This window comes from Heterocephalus glaber, unplaced genomic scaffold (genome assembly GCF_053883595.1).
Source record: "Heterocephalus glaber isolate CG9 unplaced genomic scaffold, H.glaber_assembly_v1.0 deba00001509, whole genome shotgun sequence".
Lineage (NCBI taxonomy): Eukaryota > Metazoa > Chordata > Mammalia > Rodentia > Bathyergidae > Heterocephalus > Heterocephalus glaber.
This window is the reverse complement of record NW_028258325.1, coordinates 6,010,050-6,034,426: the sequence shown is the minus strand read 5'-3', so window position 1 is coordinate 6,034,426 and position 24,377 is coordinate 6,010,050. Positions and strand designations below refer to the sequence as shown.

General features: G+C 41.5%; 1 protein-coding gene across 2 annotated transcripts in view; it reads left to right on the top strand.

The window, feature by feature from the left end:
* Positions 1-24,377, top strand: part of Clnk (cytokine dependent hematopoietic cell linker) — a 206,855-nt gene that overhangs the window by 48,651 nt on the left and 133,827 nt on the right. For both annotated transcript variants that reach the window (XM_087187366.1, XM_021260284.2), the window contains exon 2: positions 10,032-10,084. In XM_087187366.1, the coding sequence (XP_087043492.1) occupies positions 10,032-10,084 (53 nt within the window). The remainder of the gene's footprint in view (positions 1-10,031; positions 10,085-24,377) is intronic.

The window sequence follows — 24,377 nt, the reverse complement described above, 5'->3', positions numbered from 1 at the left end:
TTATGGTAAAAATGCTTTTAATTTTCAGCAAAAATGTACAGCACATAATTCCTTACTATAATCACTATACTCTTCAATGTATCTCAAAGAAAAAATCTATACCTCCTGTCTGTCGGGGCTTTGTACCTTTTGGTCATAACTTTCAAACTAAGTGACTGTGTTTAAAAACTCCCAGATATACCAGAAGTATTAGCAAAATATGTATTTTTAAAATTTGGGATGGCTGCTAATTAAAACACTCCTTCCTGAACACCTGAGCATGAGGAATGGAAACCTCTGTTCCATGTTGCAGTGGTGCTGTGGGCAGCTGCTCACCATGTGAGCTTTGGGGAGACGAAAGCTCTGGGCACACATTCAATGCCACCTGCTTTGGCCACCACCGCTGACTGCAGTGGGCGCTCTGCTGAATCTGCTGTGAGATAAAGTCCAGTCTGGCTAATGGCCTGGGCCCAGCCTCTGAGAGGGTTAAAGCTACACGGATCCCCTGGGGCTTGCAGTTTTCGTCAGCTCTGCAGACTCAGAGCTGATGGAGCTGGGGCAGTTATCTCACTGCTCCGCGATACACCTGCCCATTGTGACTTTAGTCAAGCATGCTCAAGTCGTGAGTTCTCATGATTGATGTGTTCACTACCTGAGGCCAATCTGCACGGGGTGCCCAGAACTACTGGGAGATAGCTTGGTGAGAAGTCAGAGGTGCCATTGCAGGATCTGGATTTGCTGGGCTGTTGCTGGGCTGACGGATGCATTGTCGGGCCCTGGGAGCCAGTCCCCCTGACTGCACGCATGTCTGTAGCCCTCTGGTGTCTTGAGTTCCCCTCCCTCGTGGGCAGGACTGGGGATCAGCTCCACCTCCCTGTGCATTCCACGTGCAACACCACAGTCCCCGCCCTGCACTCCTACCTCCGTTTCCAAGTGCTGTCCAGGACACCACTGCCCCAGTCTTGGATTGCCTGGGTTTGCATTCAGTCTGGCACTTCTTAGGATTGAGATTTTAGGGAAGTTATTTAACCACTCAGATCTTCAATTTATCCTTTTGGTAATATTTGTAGAACCCATCTTTCAGATTTGTGATGAGTACATACGTTAAAATTGCATATTACAGCATAATGTCTAACAATTATTAAGTGCAATTAAATGACAATGTCTATTACTATTATTAAAATAACTATCATGACTATTTCATTTTTAAATAAACCTTACTAAACTCTTGAAGTGCTTTTCATTTTTTTAAGAATTTTGACTTAAAGAAGTTCTATTTCAAAGTGATTTCTATAGAAATAGTATCACATTCATATTTATTTTTATTATTCATTTACAAAGCCTTGGTGGTGTCTTAAAATTCCTCAAATTTGCTGACCTTTGAAAATGTTAATATTGAATGAAAAAGCATAGACATCCCTTCAGAACACTCTCCCTGTCGATTTCAAATCCTCAGGGACTTTCATGGTACTGATCTTGAGAAATGACTCAGTAACTATCTGCTCAAGTATACTTGCATGATAGTTTAATATTTACAAGGTACTTTCACTTCCCTGATCTCACTGATCTTCATAATAATCCTGAGAGCATGGAATGGGAAATACTTGTAAGCCCATTCTTCAGAGTAGGGAAACTGAGGCTCTAATTGTACAACTCACTGCCCAGTTCAACCTAGATGGCCTTTGTGATTTTCCCCACATCTTGCTCGGTAAGCAACCCCAAAGAAAAGAAGGGAGCAAGAAACAGTTAATTAAACTAGAGGAAGTTTAAATCAGAAGCTAAGTTCTAAATGTACCTGAAGTCGCTAGGGAAGGGTTGATCTCGCCTGGATCCACACTGTGCATTTGTCTCACTAGACAGATTTGGCTTGGAAGGACACCCTGGACAGAATGACAAAATTGTTCAATATTGAAAAATCTGGGTCATCTGGATGCTTGCCATACAATGCAGTCTAAATTAAACAAAATGCCTCACATAGGGTTCTGGTATGCAGTCAATGACATTATTATTATTGCTATTATAAATTCCATTAGTCTTGGTCCACTCTTAATTAGATTACCTGAGCTTTCCTGCTTTCTCTTTGGATCCTAAGTTTGTCTCAAACCTCTTTCAGGCTCTTCTTAAGAAATAGTGATGCAGAAAGTGACCAACATACAGCAGGGGCTGTCTGACATTGAAAGAATGGCTCTGCTGTCATCATTGCTGCTTAGCTTTCCCTGGGGGAGGCAGGGCTGCCGGAAGCTACTTTCCCCCGGGGACAGCCTTCGAATTGTGGTGTATGCGTGGCAGTCTCTGATTTTTTGATCATCATATACTTTTCTTTTTCCTAAAATTTGCCTTCAATACCACCCTTATGGATTAGTCAATTAATGGAGAATCAAAGACAGTTGGAAATATTCTGATTAATCTAGGCCTATCTGTCATGCTCCTCATCAATGGGTTTCTGCCCTCATTTATGAAAATAGGGGTGAGACAGAAGAAAATCCCAAAACGAAAATGAGGAACCATCTCATTAAGATATTGATAAACTATGAAAAATATACTGTGACTTAATGTACTTGATAAACTAAAATAGACAGACAGAGTGTTGCATACATGTATTTGCTAGTCTCAGTTTACCTGAACAGTTAAGTAACTTTAGTAAGGGGAGAAGAAAGGGGGAAGCTTGGGTGAAATGAGAAAGAGGAAAACAAGAAAGAAAGGAGGATGAAGAAAAGGAATAAATATAAGTCAAAATAAGTGAATGAGAAAAGGAAAAAGTAAAATACAATACAAATACAATACAATACAAAATACAATAAGGAGAGGAAAAAAAAACCTCTTATCACTGAAGGAGACCCTTCTGCAGAATCAGCTAACAGAAGAGAGGAAGGGAAAACCTTTGAAAACAAAATGCTCCAGGAATAATAAATTCAAAACTTATAGATTACATCAGTTCATTAAGGGCATCTCGAGATCATTTAAAATGAATGATGGATGCGCATGTGTATTGCTTTGAGCTTCTTAAGAGAAGTTACTTGTTACCAAGACAGTTGGAAAATCTTTTTTAAATATCCCCAAACTTAATGGTGGAAAAACTAGGAAAGCAGTCTCCTCTCTTCATCAAAAAAAATCTATAATAACAATCCATTTGACTTCAAATGCCTGCTATTCACTGGAAAGCCAATAAAATTAAATGTTATATTTAATTAAATTTAGCTGATTGCCCTGACCAGGGTAAGAATTAGAAATCCAATCAACATGCATTTTCCTCTAAATATGAGCATCTCTAAAATGTAATTTTTAATTTCTGATAGGAAAATAGAAATTATGTATAATGCAGAACTGTGAGCAAATTAATAAATACCTGCATCTGAGAAACGTTAGTTTCAACACATGTGCTCAGAGCTCCCACAGATATGTGCACAAATTCGCACACACACACAAACACACACACTGCCAGGTGCCTTTCCCTAATGTACACATAAAACTCTCCCTCAACTCTCTGCAATTTTGGAAGTATCAGATGTGAGGTTATGGAGAGAATTACATGTGTCTTGTAGGTATTTTTATTGAGTTCTTTTTTTGTTTTCCTGTTTTAATGAGAAAAAGCATCCAGCTTTCATTTAGACTGTGTCTTCTAGCCTTGACCCAGTTTTAGCTGAGCAGCTACCTCCCGTGTTCCTGGCTGAGCCACGTATTCTCTTCAGCTACTCGGAGTTTGCTTTTGGTCATTTTCTACACCTAGTCAGAAACACTGTCATTAGGATGATGTTTCTTAAACTTCCAAATAGGCAGAGGCTAGTATAAGATTTAACTGCCAGGAATAAATGAGAAGTGTCTGAGAGAAAAAAAACATTCTGTACTGTAAAGCATTGTTTTTCCTTCATGAAATATTAATTTTGGATCAGATAAGATGCAGCAGAAATATTTATGATAAAATATCTCTTTGCAAGCTCAGTTTGGTAGCACAGGTTAAATTCCCAATGGAAGACAAGTGTTCTCAAGGGTAACAAGGCAATGCAATTTGTTGCACTACACATCTCCAGTTGTTTAAACTGCTTATGATACCATGAGGGTATTAATTATTTTCAGATTAGGATCTGCACCAGAATCCGATCCATTTACACAACAAGGCTCCATCTCGTCACGCATTCGTGGAGGCTCAGGGAGGGTTTCAAGCTCAGAAGCAGGTGCCCTGGTTTTAATGCCCAAATCTAATGTGTGCTCTTGGGAAATCTTAAGCTTGTTCCCATATAGAACCTTGTTTCATTTATTCTAGTTTTCTGGTTAAAAATAAAGCAAAACAAAAGCCACTAATGCTTTTTACTCATCAAATCCAGTGTCTGTAGGAAATGCCTTTTAACTTACAAAGTTCTTAATGGGAAATCAAATACAGTCACTAGGACCACCACCTCTAAAACTGAAACCTCTTGGCTGAAATGGATGGCTGAGTCAGGATCGCTTGCCTTAAGAACTTCAGCCTTAAATGCACAACTCTGCTGCAGTGCTTTTCCTAGCTGAGGGAGCAACGTGAGCCCTGTAGAAAGGCAGCATTAGGTCTAATCCAAAGCAGACTAATGACCAGCACTGAGTGGCTCCTTGGTCTGGGCTTCAGTGCCTGGTACACTGTCAGACGACCCCAGTGCCCAGGTTGGCTTTGCGATTAGGTATGTGTTGGCATCTAAAGCTTACTGCGGTGCTGCTTCCCATTGTTATATAAAGAAGCCAGCACAAGCAGAGGCAGCCTCTCACTGTGGGCTCCCCCAGGACAGGGATCCTTGTGTCCCATAATGCTTCACCTGACAGCACCTCCTCCCGCTTAGTCTGTCCTTAACCAAGGGTCCCTGAAGGGGGGTTCGTTCTGCCCTTGAGACCCTCAAGAGCTTCTTCCAGCTCCACACTGGCAAAGACAACCTTGGACACTAGCATCATTTGTCCCCAGTGCCCGGCTGTAACCCTGGGTCCCACAACCAGGTCTGACAGACGGCGCCTGGTGTGACTCGCCTCTGACTGGGAATGCCCTATGGCTGACTAGGAAGAGAAACTGACATAAATTCCCTCATCCCTGTAGAAAGTGAATATCCAAGGCTCTGTGGGGTTTTCTTCATTGCTGGGCACTCACCTCTGTAGGTCTTCATCTCAAAGCAAGAACACATTGCATGTTCCTTTATATCACACAGACCCCAAAGTTCCTGCAGAAATGATCTGCAGACCTGGGGCTTTGGAAGCTCCTCAACCTGCAGGTCCTGCCTCCCGATCCATTATCAGACCAGACAAAGGGATCAGGGTTACTTCCAAGAACTGTGGAGGCTCTGGCCAGAAAGCTCTTTGCTGATTCCTCAGGAAGCTGTGTGGATCCACTCCAGGCAAGCAGCCTGTGGGTTCCACTAACATCCATTGTCCCTCTATTGTTTACAGACTCGTATTTAATCTCACTCCATTAAGATCACTTATAAGACTATGTGCGATGAGGGAAGAGGACTTGCTCTATGGCCTCCCATCCTAGCATCTGGAATGTGAGGCACACAGTAGATCCTCAATAAATAATTGCAGAATACATGGATAAACTCTTTATAAGTTATACCAAACTGTACTATAGCTTTCCTATAACATCTGAGAAACTGCTACTTGCTGTGATTAGAAACCTTTCCCATAAGAAGGGTGCAGAAGTTCCCAACACATAGAAATAACTAACATTTGAGGAAACATAAGTGCTTATTACCGTGATTTGATCATCACACGTTGTACCCATGTACTGAGTTATCACACTGTATGATGACAGTGTGCAAATGCTGTGTCTCAGTACAAACAAATCTTTCCCATTCTTATGGACATTATGGGGATTTGGATGTAACAGACTTGTAAACAAATTCTACTCAACATTAACTCAAAATAATTCTAAATGAATGGAAGATTCTTTATGAGCAGTGGAACTTCCTGGATTTCTGTTGAAGACGGGCTGGAGACAGCATAGCAAATGAAAGTGTGTTGACTTGGTAATTTATCTAAGAATGAGAAAGCATTGGTGTGTTCAGCAAAAAGGCATCAGTGATCCTGGTGAGGCAGATAAAGATGGGAGATGTGAATGCACTGACATTCAGCTGTCCACTCTCTGTGGCCGCCCTGGCCATTTCCATCCCTGAAGCACTCAGGTAATGGCCATACTGAGCTCCTCCTTACTACAACTGAGTTGGGTTTTCCAGGGAACCCTACACTGTGAAGCTCCATGGTAATTCTAAAGGCATGATGGGAAGGCAACATAGGATTATGCAACAGGTGGCTATGAGCATTGGTTATACATCTCTCACTTCTGCGAATGCCACCCTAGAAGTGTTATAAAGTATTAAGCTAATTGTCAAGTTCATATTAATCACCATTTCCTTGTGCCTTCACAGATATCTTATTTTTCATGCAACCCTCATGAGAGTCTCATAAGATCACTATTGTGTTGCCCCACTTCATAGATAAGCAAACAGGCTCAGGACAAGCCAACAGTTGTACTAAGCAACTAAAAAGTGTTAGGGCCCATGTGTTTCAAATACCAGCTGATGACATGTATGTGAATGTCACTTAGTTTTGTTTAACATATGGGGGCGAATGCAAATGCTATGGAATTATTGTGACGAGGGAATACAAAAGGTGACAATATCCATTCCCTTGTCTTTGAAAAAAGCACAGGAAGTTGGGGAGGGAAGGGCCTGGTCATTCCTGTACTACATACGCTTTCTTTGTAAAACCTGTGGTCATGGAAGTCTTTCTGGCTGACTCACTCTTCCCACCACTTCGTTCACCAAACAACTAAGGTCAGATAAGAGTGTGCAACTCTCAGAAAGGTCTAGGTGGTTCTGGGCAGAGCAGAGACCCTCGGCACAACATCCATTCTGCCTTTCTCGGGCCCCTGCCTTGCTGACTTAGACTCCTGTGTGAGTTGCTGAGACCTCACATTTTCCTTTTTATAATGCCAGAAAAGTTTGGGCTCTCCTTGAAGTAGTCTAAAACCCTTTCTTACAAATGGATTATTCAGTTCTCCCCAAAGCTGCTAAGAGAATATCTTTTTGAACTTTTATTATAATTTTAAAATGCAAGCAGTAATGTTAAAGATCAAACAATCTACAAAGCATTACGGATAAGCAAAGGGAGGGTTTCTTCTTAGCCCCCCGCACCTTGTTCTGCTGAGTTATCAATTTGGAAGAGACTTCTGCAATTTTGCTCTGCAAGGAGTTCTATTGGATAAGATAATAAAATGTAGGAAACATAATAACAAATACAAATAACTTTTATAACCATTTTTGTCACCAAATACGTAGGATTATAGTTTTTCTAAAGGGAACACTTGCATGGAATCTTTGAGCTGAAAGAGACTTATTTGACCCAACTTTCTTATTTATCATATGAAGAATGAGGCCCAAATGGTTTGTTCAAAGCTGCATAGTGGATGGCAGGTGGTGAGGGGAGGCTTCTCACCTTACGGATCCCAGACAGTAAGACTTGAAAGTGCTGTCCTGCATCCCAGTGTCCCTCGTTCTGCACATAAGAGGTACTCAAGGGCCAGGCACATAGGGGGTCCACCATAAACATCAGCTTGTTTTGTCATCAGCATTTCAAGACCACTTAAGACTTCCAAAGGAATGAAGTGACTCTATCAGCAAATACCTTAAAGTGGCAGATACCCTTGAGGGAGGGCAATTTGTCCTGTACAACCATAATTAAGTGAATTAAACCCTGTAAATTACAAGCAGATTAATTTCCAAAAATTTGGATTTATAATCTTACATGCCCAAATATAGCGTGAGTGATGTTAACGTAACTGGGCAACTTCATTATATAAGGAACTGTGCACCCATATTTCATTGTAAGTTGGACTTGGGAGACATCTTCGTATGCATCAGCTTATGTCATACTTCATAATTTGGAAGAAAGATACCGATGCTATCGTTATGAATGAGGACAGACCAAGAGCTCCTCCAAGGCCACAGAGCTAGGTAACGCAGCCCAGGATAAGACAGAGGCTTTTCTGAGCTCTTCTCAGCAAGGGCTCCTGCAGGACTCGATGAGGATTATTTGTATCACACCGAGAAAGGTTCAAGTTCTCTTCAGCACGGTGGAGGAGATGAGTTTGAAAGGAGGCCATGAACTAGACACTGTACACTATCCACCGAGGGCTATCCACGAATGAGCATTTATCAGCTGCCTCTCCTTTGCCTTCTGTCTGTGGTTGAAAATAAGAGGAAGTCATGTGCTGGGGGGGAAAACACAAACACGGGATGTCCGAGGTCCTGCAGCTGAGTCCACGCTCTCTAGTAACTTTCCAGCAGTTCTGGCACAAGATCACATACTCAAGTCCAAATTCCATTCCGGCCACGTGTGGACCTTACAGTCACCATCCAATGGACCTTCCCAAGTTCTTGCCCATGTACCGCCAATACCGGAGCCACACAAAGCTGAATGTCACATGTGCCTCTAACACCTGGACATCTCTACAGCTGATGCTTCCCTGCCCTGGACCACTTTCCTAACCCTGGGCCTAGAAGGCTCTGTCTTATTCAGCAAGACAGCTCAGGCTCTGTCTCCTCCTGAAGATTCCCCAGCTCTCTGAGGCAGAGTTAGGATTTGTTATGTTTTGTTTCAGATGCATTTGTTTTTGCAAAGCACTTTGGTAACAGCCATCGCAGAGGGATGCAAAAACCATACTCTCTGTAATTTTGGGAGCACTCTGAGGGCAGGGACTGGACCTCATTGGGACAATATTATGCAGTTTCTAATAAATGGTGCTGGGGTAGCTAGATGTGTGAAGGGATGGCGAAATGGATGGAAGAATTTACTAGAAGTGTATCGGGCTCAGTGAGGTACGATATGTTGACATATTAGGAAACTGAATTTCTAAACTGGGCTCTGATCACAGCTGGATGATCTTGAGTGCACAATTTAACCTTGCTGGGCCTTGTTCTCTAATTGTGAAACCCACTTTCTCCCCTGCTACATCCAGCTGGGAGCCACAGGAGGCTGATAGATATAAACTGTATCAATAGCTCCTCACCTCAGGCTTCTTGTGGAGTTTGGCCAATGGAACACAGCAGTAGGAGGTCAAGACCAGAGGAGCATGCAATAGGGAATTGTATTCCACCCTCTACAGCTCCCTCCCTGCAGCCCCCTCAGTTGAAGCCCTACCTCTCTTCCAGCCAGCCCTGCCTCTGCGTCCCAGGGACTATTACCACCTCCAGCCCCGTGGGACCCCCTTTCCTACCACCCCCAGGGATCTCACTGTCTTTGTGGATTCCTCCACCTTGCCTGTACCTTTTAAAGGTTCTCTTTATCAAACTCTTCTCAAATTCCCACATGTGAGGGTGCCATCTGCTTGTTGCTGGATTTCCCACTGACACAGAGGGAAATATCTTTGATTCCTCCCTGGGTCTTTGTGTAGACTACATGTGATCATTGATGGAAAGCCTTTACTGAATACTCCCAGGGTCTCTGCTGCTGGTAAACGGGACTAACGATCTCTTCTGTGTGGATGAGTCAGGGTTCAAGTAAAAACACTGTAGCCTATGTGAAGTGGTACACAAGTGTAACTTTCATAAAAAGTCACACTTGGAAATGAGAAGCATCCCTTCTCCTGCATGCTCTGGCAAGCCTGTGGACCCGCCAGAGCACAGCCAGCAAGCCTGGTCTAGTGCCCAGGGGAGCAGGCAATTGCACGCCAGGGAAAAGCAGGCTCAGTGTGTGTGCTCAGCTCCCCAGGGCAGATGGAATGAATGCTGACAGAAAGAGGACAGTGCATCAGGGAAAAATAGCGCCCCCTCCACCCTGCTCCAGAAATAAACCATTTATTGACCTGGATTGATTCTCTCCCCCTCATTTCCTCTAAGCCAGCACCTGCATCTAATTTTAAGAAGCAACGGTAGATGGGCTGGGGATTTAGCCCAGTGGTTTGGTCACCTGCCTTGCAAGCATAAGGACCCAAGTTCGATCCCCGGTACCAAAAAAAAAAAAAAAAGCAACAGTAACATGTTCAACAGAATTAAAATGTGATGTGTAAGGAGCCCCAGTAAAGTTTGCTTTTGTTTCCACAGGCTGAATTGAAGATTCCTCTTATCTCCTGGGCGCCAAGAACTATGAACAGGCAGTAAGTACCGAGACATCACTGTGTGCCCCAGCTCCCATGGCCCGGTGGGGACTGGAGCCAGCACCTGCAGGGTACCCAGGAGACGTGCCCTTGCTCCTGAGGGGGACAGAGATTTCCCAAGAGGCCAGGGCTGAGGATGTGGCTTGGGCATTCAGTCCTCTGCCTTGCTGGAAAAGGCATATTCTGTGGACGCCCACTTGTTGTGTCCCTGAGTGTGTGAGATCAGAGCAGGGGTGACATGCTCCAACACAAAGAATGCAGAAGGGCTCCCAGGAGTACCTCACTCACTGCCCACCCAGGTGTGTGGAAGTGCAGGTAAAAGGCGTTAGTCCAGCTCTCTCTTTCTGGGTCTGTGATTGGGTAAGGAAACCCAAATGTGTATCTGACTCAGGAAAACACCCATCTATCCTCTGTGTCCATGAATAAAATAAAAAGCAAGCAGTCCTTGGAGGTTTAAGGACTTGCGAGAATGAAAAAATCCACTCTAAAATGCATCTGTGTACCTATTCATTTTCTCTCTTCACTTCGCCCTTTGCAAGAGCACTCTCCTCTGGTGTGACAAGAGAGGCAGAGTGACTGCACTGGAAAGAATGTGAGTTTCATGGTGAGGGAGGCCTAGTTCCACTCCTGCCCTATTGAAACACAGCTGTATGGTCCTGGGGTGTTAGTTAAGCTTGCAGGGATTTGAGAAGCTATTCAGCTCTGTGGGAAGCACAATCTGACCTGGAGGAGGAGGGACGTCTGGCTGCTTGGTGACCCTAGGTCTTAGAGGGCTCCTGGGGTTCAGTGGGATGACAGGCAAGGGTCACAGCACTGGAGTCCAGAGTGACACAGGGAGCAGCAAGCATCACAGCAGCAGCCCAGCACCGTCACTGCCCCCCAGTGTCCACAGCTGTCAAAGCTGGGCAGTGTGAGGCTCATGGGATGGGAGCTGGAGCTCACACCCTTCCTCTTGCAGTGGAGGGAGCTCCCGGGGTTCAGACCACAGGGGGAGTCCTCACCTGACCCAGGATCAAGCTCATCGAAGGTCACCTCTGAGCCAGGGGCTGTGGCCCTTTCCTCCTTGGTCTGTATCATAGCGCTTGATAGCAGGTCGCCCTAGCTTCTCTGCGCCTCAGCTTCCTCCTCAGATGGGTTGTCTGGTGACATAAATCCAGGGCTCCTCCCCTGAGCCTGCCTCTGTGGGAAATGGGGGAAGCTCTGGGAAGGGAGGCAAGGCCACTGTCAAGTGAACTGAGCTGGGTCACCTGTGGCTGCCCGAGAAAGGGGAACAACTCTCAGCCCAGCTTTATCATTAGAGTTAAATGTGGCAAGCAGCAGTGTCAGCCCAATGCTTGTGAACTAGAGGTTGTGGCCATGGGATAAACAGGAAGGCAAGTGTGTCGTTGTCCTGGAGGTGCTGTAACAAAGTACCACAACTGAGAAGGCCCTCATTGTCCTAGAGGTGAGAAGCTCAACACCAAAATCAGTTGCCAGGACCTTGCTCTCTTGGGACTCTGCTCCCTAGCGGAAAATCCTTCCTAAGTCCTCCAGCTTTGGGGAGCTCCCAACATTCCTTGGATTCAGCCCACATCACTCCAGTCTTTGCCACCACCACGATCACATGCCCTTCTCCTCTCTGTCCCTGTCTTCCCCTATTCTTCCAGTCTCAAGACTCTCTGTGTCTTATGAAAACATTAGCCATTAAATTTAGGGTTCATCTGAATTATCCTGGGTAACCTAAGAGATCTCATCTCAAGGACCTTAATTGCATCTGCAAAGACTTCTCCTCAAATAAAGTTCTCTTCACAAATACCAAGTGTAACTTGAATGTGGATGTATGTTAGAGCCACCACTGAATCAATCTACAGTGCACCTTTGAGTTACAACCAGCCTGACATACAAACAACATGGGTTATGACCAGAATTTTAGTTTTAACTTATGAACAATGTCTTGAGTTACAACTTGAATTCTGGCTTCTTATGCTTCCAGACGGTTTCAGATACAGATTTAACCCTTAAAGAGCTCTGGAAGGAAAATGATAACATCCTTTCCTTTGTGGGGTTAACTGAGAAATCCTGGACCAGTGTCTGTTCTCCTGTCTTTTATTGATTTGACCCTGTGCTGGAGACTTCCCTTAGAGAGGCGAGGTCTTCCCTCAGGCTAAGATTTTAGGTACTTTTTGTCTTTAGCCAGACAATTGTCCTCCTGCCAACAGTTTCTTATCAAGCTTCCCAATGAGTAGCAATGACGTTACCTTCCGAGTGGCATCAGATATAAAGCTAACAATGCAGAGAGCAGACCACAGGCCACACCCTCATCGCTTCATACACATGAGGTCTCCGCTCCTAGGATGAGCTGTCATGGGCCTACCCACCTGCCTGCCCTATACCTCCACACCAGGGAGCTGCCTTCCTAAATGGCATTTCTGCCCCAGATCCCAGGGCATCCTTTTCTGCCCCCAATCTCCATCAGTCCTAAACTTGCCTTCACTGTTCCTCCTTATGCACCCTCAGATCACCAGTCCATAGGGGATTGCTGCTGGCCCATCCTGAAATCAAAAGGGAACAGGGATCAAAATCACAATAGCCTCCAACACACACACACACACACACACACACACACACACACGAGAAACACACACAGGAGGAACACACACACAGGCACCATATAAATGAAAAGTAGGCCACCCTCACATACGCACATGCTACCCTCAGCCACCACCATTTCCTGCCTGTGTTTCCTGGTTTGTGGCCTTTTGTCACTCTAGATACAGACAGTAGCAGCAGCAGCACCAGCACCTAGATGTTTGTTAGAAATGCAGAATCCCAGGAGCCCAGAGCCCGCCCCAGATGCTGAATCAGAATCTGTACTTGTAGAAACTCTCTAGCTGACTCAGGACATATTCAATTTGAAGAGGGCTGGACCGGAAGCCTAGTTTCTGGCACTACTTCCTTCTCCTCCGGGTGCACTGGGAAGTATCTGATCATGAAGAGGCCCTGAGAGAAGCAGCTCCTGTCTGGCTTCATGTGAGGCAGTTTGGATCTCCAGACACACAGTTTTCCTGCTCTGCTGTATCTTGGGGAGAGCGCCCCCTTATACAGTGACAATCATTACCCAGTCAATTCGAGCCAGTAGATTCTAAATCTGATGTTACATTCGAATCATCAGGAAAGTTCTATGTCTTAGTTACATTCTCATTGCTGGAACAAAATACCAGACACCAGCAAATGAAAGGAGGAAAGATGTGCTTCAGCTCACAACTTGTAGAGATTTCAGTCTATAGCTGACTGGCTCCAAGGCGAGGCAGCATGGCAGAGGGCCAGAGCAGAAGAGAAGCAGTTTATGTCAGGGTAGACAGAGAGCAGTAGGCAGCAAGCTTGCCTTCTTTTCTGTCCCTTTATATCCCATTCAGGCTACAAGCCTATGGGTTGGTGCCACCTACACCCAGGGTAGGGCTTCCCACTACTCATACTCAGAACTACCAATTTAGTTATCACACACCCTTAATTCCAGAATCACACATCTTAGATCCAGCCACCTCCAAAAAGCCCCACCTAGGAGTGCATGAAGCATTGGGGGAACATCTGGATAAAAGCCATAACACTACAAATACTAACCTCAGTATCCTTCTCAAAGCCAAAGATATCAGAACACCTGGGCATTGGTCTTTTAATTTTTTAATGCTCAGGGGAATCTAATCTGCAACTAGGGTTAAAAAATGATATCTTACAGTTCTCTGACCTAGAATGTCTTAACGATTCTATGACTGGGATTCAAAACCATTTTGGTAAGTCTGAAAAATTCCTTACTATCAGTCTTAGTCTCCTTGGGCTGCTATAACAAAATGCTTAACTCATAAACAGCAGACATTTATTTCTCATAGTTCTGGAGCCTGTAAAGAACAAGGTGCTGGCAGATCTGGTGCCTTGTGAGGATTCGCTTCCTGCTCATAGGCAGCATTTTCTTGCTGTGTCCTCACAGGTAGAAAGGGCACAAGTGCTCCCTGGGGTGCCTTTACTCAGGGAACAGATGCTACTCACGAATTCTCCTTCCCTATGATATAATCAGCTCTCAAAGGCTCCAATTCTAATGCCATCAGCTTGGGTGATTAAGTATTAGGATGGGGACTTTGAGGGACACAGACAGTTAAATGATTGTGGTCTCTCAGGCACTTTTAAAAGGAAAGAATGAATACACATAAATGAATGGATAATAGAAAAATAGACATTATGCACACATGTGTGTATAGTGTACATATGTGCATGCATACCTGTGTGCAGTCACACCGCTTATATAAGTACATATATACACATGCAATATAAGTATCTCCACACTTCTTTGTGCATCATTGCACCAGTTCTGTGAAAGGCATTTATTTACTGAGCATGTATTATGCCAGGCACTGAGCTAGGCACATCATTTGTAAAGATGAAGATCCAAACCCTGCCCTCAGAGAGTATTAGCATGTGTTAAGCAAATCAGTTTGCTATCACATAGAAAATGATGCACAAATTCCAGGACAGCTTAGAAGGGAGCAGATGTCATGATTCTAACTTTCTTCTGAATTGAGTGGGCTATTTCCCATTGACTCCCTGTGCAACAAAACTCACAGCTTCCCTAACAGTCAATTAGACTGGATCATGCCTCATCCCTCGGAGCAAACTGGGGCTCAGAGATGAGTAGATGTGCCTGCCAGTTGCCCTACTGCACCATTGGGGCGGGGAAAAGGAGTCAAGGGTTTGATTCCCAGTATCTCTTCATCACTGTGGATGGGACTGATAAGTACCTCAAGGCTGTGGTTCTGAATGTTTTGGAAGAGGTGAGATCACCAGAATGATTGCTCCTAGTCCCCTTCCAGCGAGCCATGTCCTACATGAGCCAGGACCCTTTGGAAACTGGAGAGGACAATTCTCTCTTGCATTCTGGGCTGGGAACTGGATGGAGAGCGGGTATGCCTAGAGTATCCACACTGAAGTACATTGAATATGAAGGTAAACTAGCTTTGTGTTATTAAAATTATTCCTAGCTCTGATGGAAAATTTAGAAAGTATTCAAATGTGCAAAGAATATAAAACTCCCAGTTACCTCCTGAAACAACCACTACTTTGTTACAGATGTCTTATGCTATCTCTATGTGCAATATTTTAAAATTATAGAAAACCTTTAAAACTCATATTGCTTTTAATCATCCATTTAATAATAGTTTTATATCCAGAGCATTGTCTCACAGTATTAAATTTTCTTCAAAACCATGTGCGTGCAGCTACTACTTGAATAAGGTAGATAATCCTTTCACTATAATTGCAAAGTATAAAGGCTGAAATATTGAAAGATGCTTGCTGCAAATTTGGCAGCAAAGTCTGACCTGCACTGAGGTGGTTATGTATATTCTTCATTTACACTACTTAGTAAGGCTGTCCACTGATTGTGCTACAGAAATCGTATGTTTAATGACTGTGGGTTGCTCTGGGCCTTACTGGGGACAGTTAAGAGTATACAGCACATTTGCCATATTGCTTTTCATGCACAATATTCTGCTTCCTGGCCCTAAGGGATTCAGATAAAGGATAGTAGACCTGTATTTTATTCAGTGGTTTATTTGATCCTGCCCTTGGTGTTGGATACTTAAGTTGCTACCTATAGAGTTTTATGAGGCAGTTTTATCACCAAGATTAAGCTCGACTCCAGGAATATTGGAGGAGGCTGGAAGGATGTCCCTAGAGGCCAGTGTGGTGTGTGCTGCCATATGTAACACAATTCTCCTCTAATAGTCTATCATTACCTGGGAACACAGGCTCTAGTTATCCGACAATACCCTAATGTTTCTTTCTTTGCATTATGGAACATATCTCTCTGTTTGCTTATTTTGGAAAGAATTTTGGTGGTAAGAAAATCAGTAAAGTAGAGATTTAAATATAGAGGAGTCTTAAAGACAGAGCATGTGACCTTCCACACATGGCTGTAACCTCCTCAGCAGCAGCTCTGTGAGACAGAGTCAAGATGCTTCCCGAGAACTCTTGGAATAAAGAGCTCAGTATTTTGTAGGGAGTGAATTAGGAAACAGCAAGAAACCCCCTCCCTGTACAAGTATCAAGAGAGCCAGTTTCAAGTTGATGTTAATGATCATAGACTCCATACATTTTGCTAAGCAAAAGTGATGACACTTCCCTGAAATGCTTTTCTCACTTGAATTCAATGTCTAGTCATGATAATGAATGGATGAAGGGAATACAACAATCACTGCCCATCTCCTTCAAGCCTGGCTCTCTGTGGTCATTTAGCCTGAGAATTTGAGTCATGGATTCTGGCTGCCCACTCCTTAAACAGACTTCACAAGTGGCCATGGGAGACCCACCTCAGGATAATGACTCTCCCAAACTCAGAAGCAGGAGCTAAAGTCACAAATCTCTGGCTCACAAATCCATGATCTTGTGCCACAATGAGCAGCCTACAATGATTAAGAATACCGTTCTACATATTTCTCATAGAGGACATATCACCAAAGCAAAGGATTGTTTTGCTTATTAGAGGCATATTTTCTTTTTAAAACCTTACATGATAAAATTCACTCAATCCTCAAATGAGAATGTTTATAAGCTTCTCTCAAGGGCTTGACACAAGTCCAGCACTCTGGAAATGTCCAATAGATGCTATTTCCCTCTGACTGTAGTAATGATAAAATAAAACTCCGTGTAAACTCTAGGCCACTATTTTTCTTCATGACATGTGTGAACAACTCCTGCTTTTGACCCCAGGGAGCACCTTCATTTTGATTTGCAGGAATTAATAAGTGTAAATCCCACTGAATCTAGGAAAAATGAAAAGCAGCGATTTGGGCACCATGTGATCAGGGCCTGACACCCAGATTAATAGTGAGTATGGCTGCCCTCCTAGTTATCCAGAGGTAATTACAAACCAACTCTTGGCCAACCAGGCCTGTCCTCTGATGCTATCACAGTTGTATTGCTAGGAATTAGCTTTGTGGTTGTCTGGTAATTAAAAAACTGCAAGCTGTGAGGGAACACAGCTGAGATCCAGGGAGAACATTTTCCAGGTTTGCAGACATGGCCAGTGATACGTTTGCAGGAGCAGCAGGTGTGACTGGTCCAAGGAAATGAAGATGTTTTATGGTGGGTAAATGAATAGTTTTTCCTCCTATCCTACTGGCAAGTTGGGAAACTTCCAGATAAACAAGTTTAGTCTCCTGTCAGCTCTCCAGAAGTTTGGACTTTTCATAGTTATGGGCTTTAGAAATGTCACAAGAATGAAGAAGGCTGTGAGGTATTTTAATATTTGAGCACATTATTGTTATATTAAGTGTTGCATATTCATTATGGAGCATTTAAAAAAAACAAAAATATATGCATAATGAAAGACTGCCGCAAATGCAACCATTGAAAAATGATTGACCATACTGGACATTTTCCTTTAGGGTTCTTATACAGCTATGTACCCTATCTTGTATTTAATTTAATGTGTTATAAGTATTTTCCAATGTTACTAAAGTCTTTTTATAGATATGTGAGCTTTCATTATTTTTGATATCCCATATTTTATATTCTTCTACTGCTGAAAAACAATACAACGTAGTAACTAACTTGACAAACTTTATGAATGTTATTATGTCCAAATATTAAGTGCTCTGTTTTATTAAGTGGCAATAAAACAACACCCCTGGGATCTTATGAGCTATCCCAGTGTTTGGAAAACCTGATCACTCTGATAGTTTATAATAAGAGCACAGATTATATGTAATAAGGTCCAGAACTTAACGTGGGACTCCCATGATAAGTATCATTGGATACTCCCCATGAAAGGCAAACTATTGGCTACTTGCCTGGCTCTACTTTATCTATACCAAATAGTCCCCCAAAGATAAGATATAGAACAGCTAATTTTATGAAAACATTTGGTCATGCCCAAGTCACACCAAAATGATGAAATGATTGCCAAAAGTTCTGGGTGGATATGATTTACGGCCAATGTCATTCTGGAAATCCTGGGAAACATACCCATTGAAAAGAGAAAAGGGGATTTTTCTGGAAGTCTGGCTGCCTAGGATTTTCTGGTGAAGAGGCATCAGTCACAGGCAGGAGCAAAGGGGTTCTGATCGCAGGCTAAATAACAAGTAACTAAGTTGGGCACCTACTGCTTGATTTTCATTCCTGCCTTCCATTATTCCCTATTATTTTTTAGGTGAAATATTTTTCTGGAATTTTAACATCTTAAAAATAAATGTGATGAAAACAATAAATCTGATGAGCTAATCCACAAAAGAAACATATTAATATCAAACATTTATTTAGTTCTCAGGCAGAGCCTGGGTACTTCAGTGATTAAGAGTTCTGACCCCAGAGTGATCTGATGGAAATATTAGCTCTGCCACTAGCTGTGACATGTTAGATACATATTTAGGTTCTAGAACATCTCATTTTCTTTATTAAATGAAAATAGCAATAGTAACAATCCCAGAGCACTCTTAAAGACACTAAATGATAGCACATACAATATGTTTAGCACTTTGGACAGGAATTTGGGAGTATTCCCTAGCTGCGGTCAGTAGTATTTGCCAAATGCAGTATTTCCCACCCCCACCATGGTCCCACCCACACAACTTAGGCACAACACCTTTGGAGGTGAATCCATGCATCCAACTCCTTTAACTTCCATGAGCTTGTGTCAAATTTGACCCACAGAATAAGAAAGCAGAGTTTGTGTGACAGGTCTAGAAGTTTCTTTCGACCACTTGGGCAGCTCTAGTTCCTGCCCCTGGAAGCCAGCTTCCCTCAAAGTCATGTACTATGACCTCCACGCTGTGAGAAGACCAAACCATGTGAAGAAGCCCAGCTGATGGGCCCTTACAAAGGCAAGGAGGCTGTAGGCACTGAGCTATGGCATGAGAGTCAGGAGGCCATGGTGTTCAGGCCAGTCCAGCCTTGAGATCCACACATGAATGGAGCAGCACTAGAAAACCCAAGAGAAATCCACCCCGCTGAGAACCAGACAAAATAAATGCAGGTCCTTGTTTCTAGCTACTGCTCTGCAGTGATGTGTGAGACCAGCTGTGTCAGCAGCACATGCCAGAAACAGACAGGCCTTGTGTTTTCATCATGATCATAATTATTGCTGCAGGCAAGGCTATTTGCTGCTGGATGCTCAGGACACAATTTAGAGAGTCCTAGGACTTGATATCCTGCTTTGAAGAACATTCATTTGAGATAAAAAAAAAAATAGCAATAAAGAAACAACTAATAGGCAACCAGGAAGTAGGATACTAAGAAGAGGTTTTCTTCCAAGTGTGTGCAAGATATTAAGGGGACATAGAGGAAAAAGTGGTTTTTCTGTCTTGGAGCAGAAATTGCAGAAGGGTGTGGAGGTATTAGAGGAGGCATCCTCCGAAGGAGATGCCATCCTGACCTCTGCTTGGGGAATGACAGGGTGTTACCAAGCGGCAAATGGAGAAGAGAGTGGGCTCAGGGTTTTCTAAGTAATTACAGCAGCTGGGGAAGTTCTGTCTGGATTTAATGTAAACGGAACATTAAATTGACTGATAATTTGACTTTTGTTGCTTAAAAACTGAGTCTAAGTAATTGGAGAGATAATTTCTCTCTACTGCTTCTGATGGAGAGTGCAATTTAATTTCCCATATCTATTGATGGGGGAAAAGAAGGAGCAACCATGCAAAATCAGGAGAATGAGGGCTGAATCTGAGTGGCTATTTTTAAAAGCTTGTGTTGGCAGGGTGGTTTTTGCCACCCTGTAATTAGAAGCATTCGTGCTGCTATTTGTTGCTATTATTGTTTATTTGAACATAAATTTTTCAAATGATGAGAATTCTACATTCAGTTCAGCTCCTCCGAACTTTTTAAAGGTTTTTTTCTACAAAGATGCAAGTTTTATGAAGAAGAAACATGAAGTATTGCTCTACCATCTTTGGCAAGGTTTCATTTTCTTCCTTTATTTTTTCCAACTACTTTAAATATTGATTAGAGACAAAAGAATGGTTATAAAATATGCATATGGTATAAAGAACAACAGAACAGTTGAGATATGTGCACCAATCCTCAGTTTTTTCAAAGCATTGCCTTTATATTTGATGTTTCCATTCACCCTTCCATGGTTAAAACGCTTACACCCCTGGGAACACCCATCCTGTGTTTTAGGTCAATTGTTCACTTGCTTTTCTAAAATAACTGTATTCAAGAGTTTTACTATGTATATCCATATCGGCTAAATACTTTAGCATTGCTTGTTTTTTAATTTCAGCCAAAAGCATAATATTGTAGGATATATTCTAGACCCAGTGCCTGTGCTTGATAACTGGGCTGCCTGCTGCCAGCTTAGGCAAGTTGAGCAACCTCTCTGTGCTTCTTTTCTCAGTTGCACAGTGGAATCAATACTATGCCTATTTTACAGTGTTCTTGTGAGAATTCAAAGAGCTGATCTATATAGCACATTTTAAATAGTTCTCGGAACCTAGTGTGAGCTCTGCACATATGAGTTAGCTATTGTTATTTTACAACCTGTTTTATGATTGCCCAAATTCACATTCAAAAATAATCTGTGCTGTTGTGGATAGCACCAATTCCTTCCATTTCAAGGTCATAAAATGTTTCCTTATGTGAATATGCTATTTATTTACCCATTGTCCAGCCAATGGATACTTATACTTCATTCCTTGATCTTGCTTGTCCTGGTGCTACTACGGACATTCTATTCTGTGTCTTGGGGCCTCTAGTCAAAGGTATCTGCATGTAGGGATTATTTTTGGGACTGAGGCTAGAGGTATTAATGCCTCCAACTTTACCAAGCAATGTTACAGTCTCCAAACTCACCAGGCCATTTTGCATTCCCACAAGAGTGTGGCGGTGGTCCAATTGCTTCACTCTAACAGTTTTAATTTCTCACTGAGCAGCTAAGTGGTTTTAATTTACAGCTTGTTGATGAGGGACATGGTTGAACATTGTCTCAGATACATTGCTAGACATCACTTCTGTCTTCTCTACACAGGGCTTTTCAAGGCTTTTCCCACTTTTCTGTCCATCTTTTTGTCTTTTTTCGGTATTGATTTGCACGTGTTATTTTTTCTGCACATCTCCCAATCTGTGGCTTTAAATTTTGATTCTTTTTGTATTTTTTTTTTCTGACCATCACTTCAAAGCAGTAGCGCATAGCAGGTTCTTCTTTATTATTCTCTCATTTTGTTCAGCGTTTAAAGAAATTTCTTAATGTGAGGTCATTAAGATCATCTCCCACATTACATTCTGAACATCGTGAAACTCACCTTTTTTAGGTCTTTGATCAGCCTGGAGTTGATTGATTTGTGTGTGGTGTAGAGAAATAACCAATATTTTCACATGGATAGAAAATTCACTGAGGCCTATATATTAAAAAAGTCTACCCCCACTCCCCCATCTGCAGTGCCATTCTTGTCCTAAACCAAGTTTCCTTGTGCAGGTGGATCATCTTCCAGATTTGGCCTTTGGGCCACATTTGCAGTAACTAGGTGGTGTCAGTTACACAAGTCCTAATTACTTTATCGTAAGTCATGACACCTGAGGATTTGCAGAGCCAACTTGTAGCTAAGCAATGACTTTCTTCTGGAGTATTTACTCTTTCACGTAAGTATTAGGATCATCTGATCAACATGCACATGAACACATAACTCCTTCTTGGAATTTTGATTAGAATTACCTGGGAATTACCTTGGTATTAAATTTTCCATTTCATGAACATGTTATATATCTCCAGAGAGACAGAATTTCTCCAACAGAATTCCATAACATCTTATAATTTTTCTTCCCAAGGAACTGCACCTTGTAATCCTGTAAGAGATTTACTTCTAGATACTTCACATATTTTATTGATAATATAAATGCTAGGCTATCAAAGTCTTATTTTTTCATGTTTGTTGTGGTATATTCTTAGGGGATGCATACAGTGGTCCTCCTAAATGCTTTATCAATATTAATAACCTATTTTTGTGTTGGATATGTAGATAATAACATCTATAAACAATTCAATTTTATTCCTTCTTCACTTCCTCTCTTTTGTCCCTCTTGCCACAACTCATTGGTTAGGATCTCCTAAGCAATGCTAAAGGAAAGTGGTAAGAGTGGATGATCTTTGTTCTTAATCTTAAAAGAATCTCCTTCAGGATTTCACCACAAAGCATAAGGCTTGTTTCAGATTTAGATAGGCTTTGAATATCAGGCTGAAGATACTAGGCTGTCAAGAGTCTTTATAAAAATCTAACACACACACATATATGTTAACTTTAATCAATATTTTCTGTACTTATTAAGATGATTATGCATTTTCCCTTTCATTAATGTAATCATTTATTTTAATGGATTTGCTAATGTTAAACAAAATTTGAATTTCTGAGCTAAATTTAATTTGGTTATGACATAGTGTATCCTTAACTATATTGGTGCAGTAAGTCATTAGTGAGTATTAATGAAAATGGCCTGTAATACTCTTTTCTCTTACTCTCCTTGCTGGATATTGGCATGAAGTTGGTGCTAGCCTCATCAATAAATTAGAGAGTATTTCTAAGTTTTCAGTTCTGAGCAAGAAATTGCATGGTGTGATGAGGAATAATTTGCTTAGATATCAATAAAACCATCTTGGATTTGGGATTCCTTGAGGAAAGATTTTCAACTTGATTTACTATCATTGTTGGTTATAGAAAAATATCACTGTTACTATTCCTTCATGAGTAATTTCCTATTATATATTTTCCTAAATATTTATTTATTCACTAATATTCTCTCATCATTTGAACCTCTTGTGTGCCAATAGTTATTTCCCCTTTTACATTTCTAATTTAATCTGTTGGTGTCTTCCTTTTCACTCCTGATCAAATTTTCCAAAGATTCATAAATTTCACAAGTCCTATGTTCTATAATTCATTTTCTGTATTAGTAATGTCTGCTATTATCTTCATTAGTTCTTTTTGTATGTGTTTTTGGCATTATACTTTTGTTATTTCACTGATCTATCACATTAGAATCTTTGACAATTAAATTTTAGCTTTTCTTCTCTTCTAAAATGAAGACTTCCACTTTATATTTTATGTGCTCAAATTTTAAATACTTGCTCATTATTTATCTTTTGATTCCTATCTTGTTGATTTAAAAATAAATTCAGATTTTTTATCACCTTACTCTTACCAAGTTTTAGCTTAATCATAAATAGGTCACAGAAAATGGTCTATGTGCTGTTATCTTATGAGGGTTTTGGCCCATGGCTTATGTTCAGACCTGGGGCACACTTGTACAGTGTCCATGTGTTCCTGCTCCACACTCATTGAAGGAACTCTTCTGCAAATACCTACATGAATTTGTGTAATTATATTGTTTCACTCTTTCAAATCCTAACTGCTCTTTTGTCTTTTTACCTTATCTATTGCAAATACTAGACATTAAAAATATTTTAGATCATAGTAAATTTGTCATTTTCCCAATATTTATCACAACTACATATATTATTAGAAGCATAGAATCTTTGGATTGTTTTATCTTCCTGGTACACTAATTCTTTTATTGTTATGCAGTGAGCCACTAGGAAAAACTGTTTTCTTCCTAAAAAGCTTATTTTGTCTGATATTAATATAGCCAGGCTAGCTCACTTTTAGTCAGTATTTTATGGTACATCTTTTATATCATTTTATATTCCAAGTTTTCTATTCTTATGATTTAGGCTTGCCTCTTGTTAAAAGCATATAATGACATTTTGAATTTTTTAATCTAGTAAAACAAAACTGTCTTTCAACTGAAGAATTTTCTCCATTCACCATCATTGTAAGTGCGATGTTTATCCCCACACCCTTATCCCGTGCCTCACATGTGCCCCTCCCTTTCTGTTTCCTTACTTTTGTCTCCTTTTTTCCTTCTTTCAGTCAGACTTGAGTGCATGCACATTTAGGTCCATGTGGACACCCTTGTGCATTTGTTCCCACTGCATTTTACCTCCTCTCATCTGTTACTTATTTCTTTTTGTGCTTTCTTCAATATTTTACTGTATAATTGAGTTATGAACATCTATAATTAATATATTTGCTATATTTTAGAATATACACAGACCTTGCATCACTTTAATTCTGATCACTCACCTAACATATACACTACTGCTGAAATACGAATATTGGCTGAAGTATTTAGCATAATCTTTGATCATATTAACTTTTCCATGTTGAAACTTTTCCATTGAGGATCACTTCCTTTCAATATGAAGAACACAATGTGGAAATATCCTTTAGTGAAGGTCTATGTAATGAAAAACAGTTTGAAAAAATATATTTTAGTG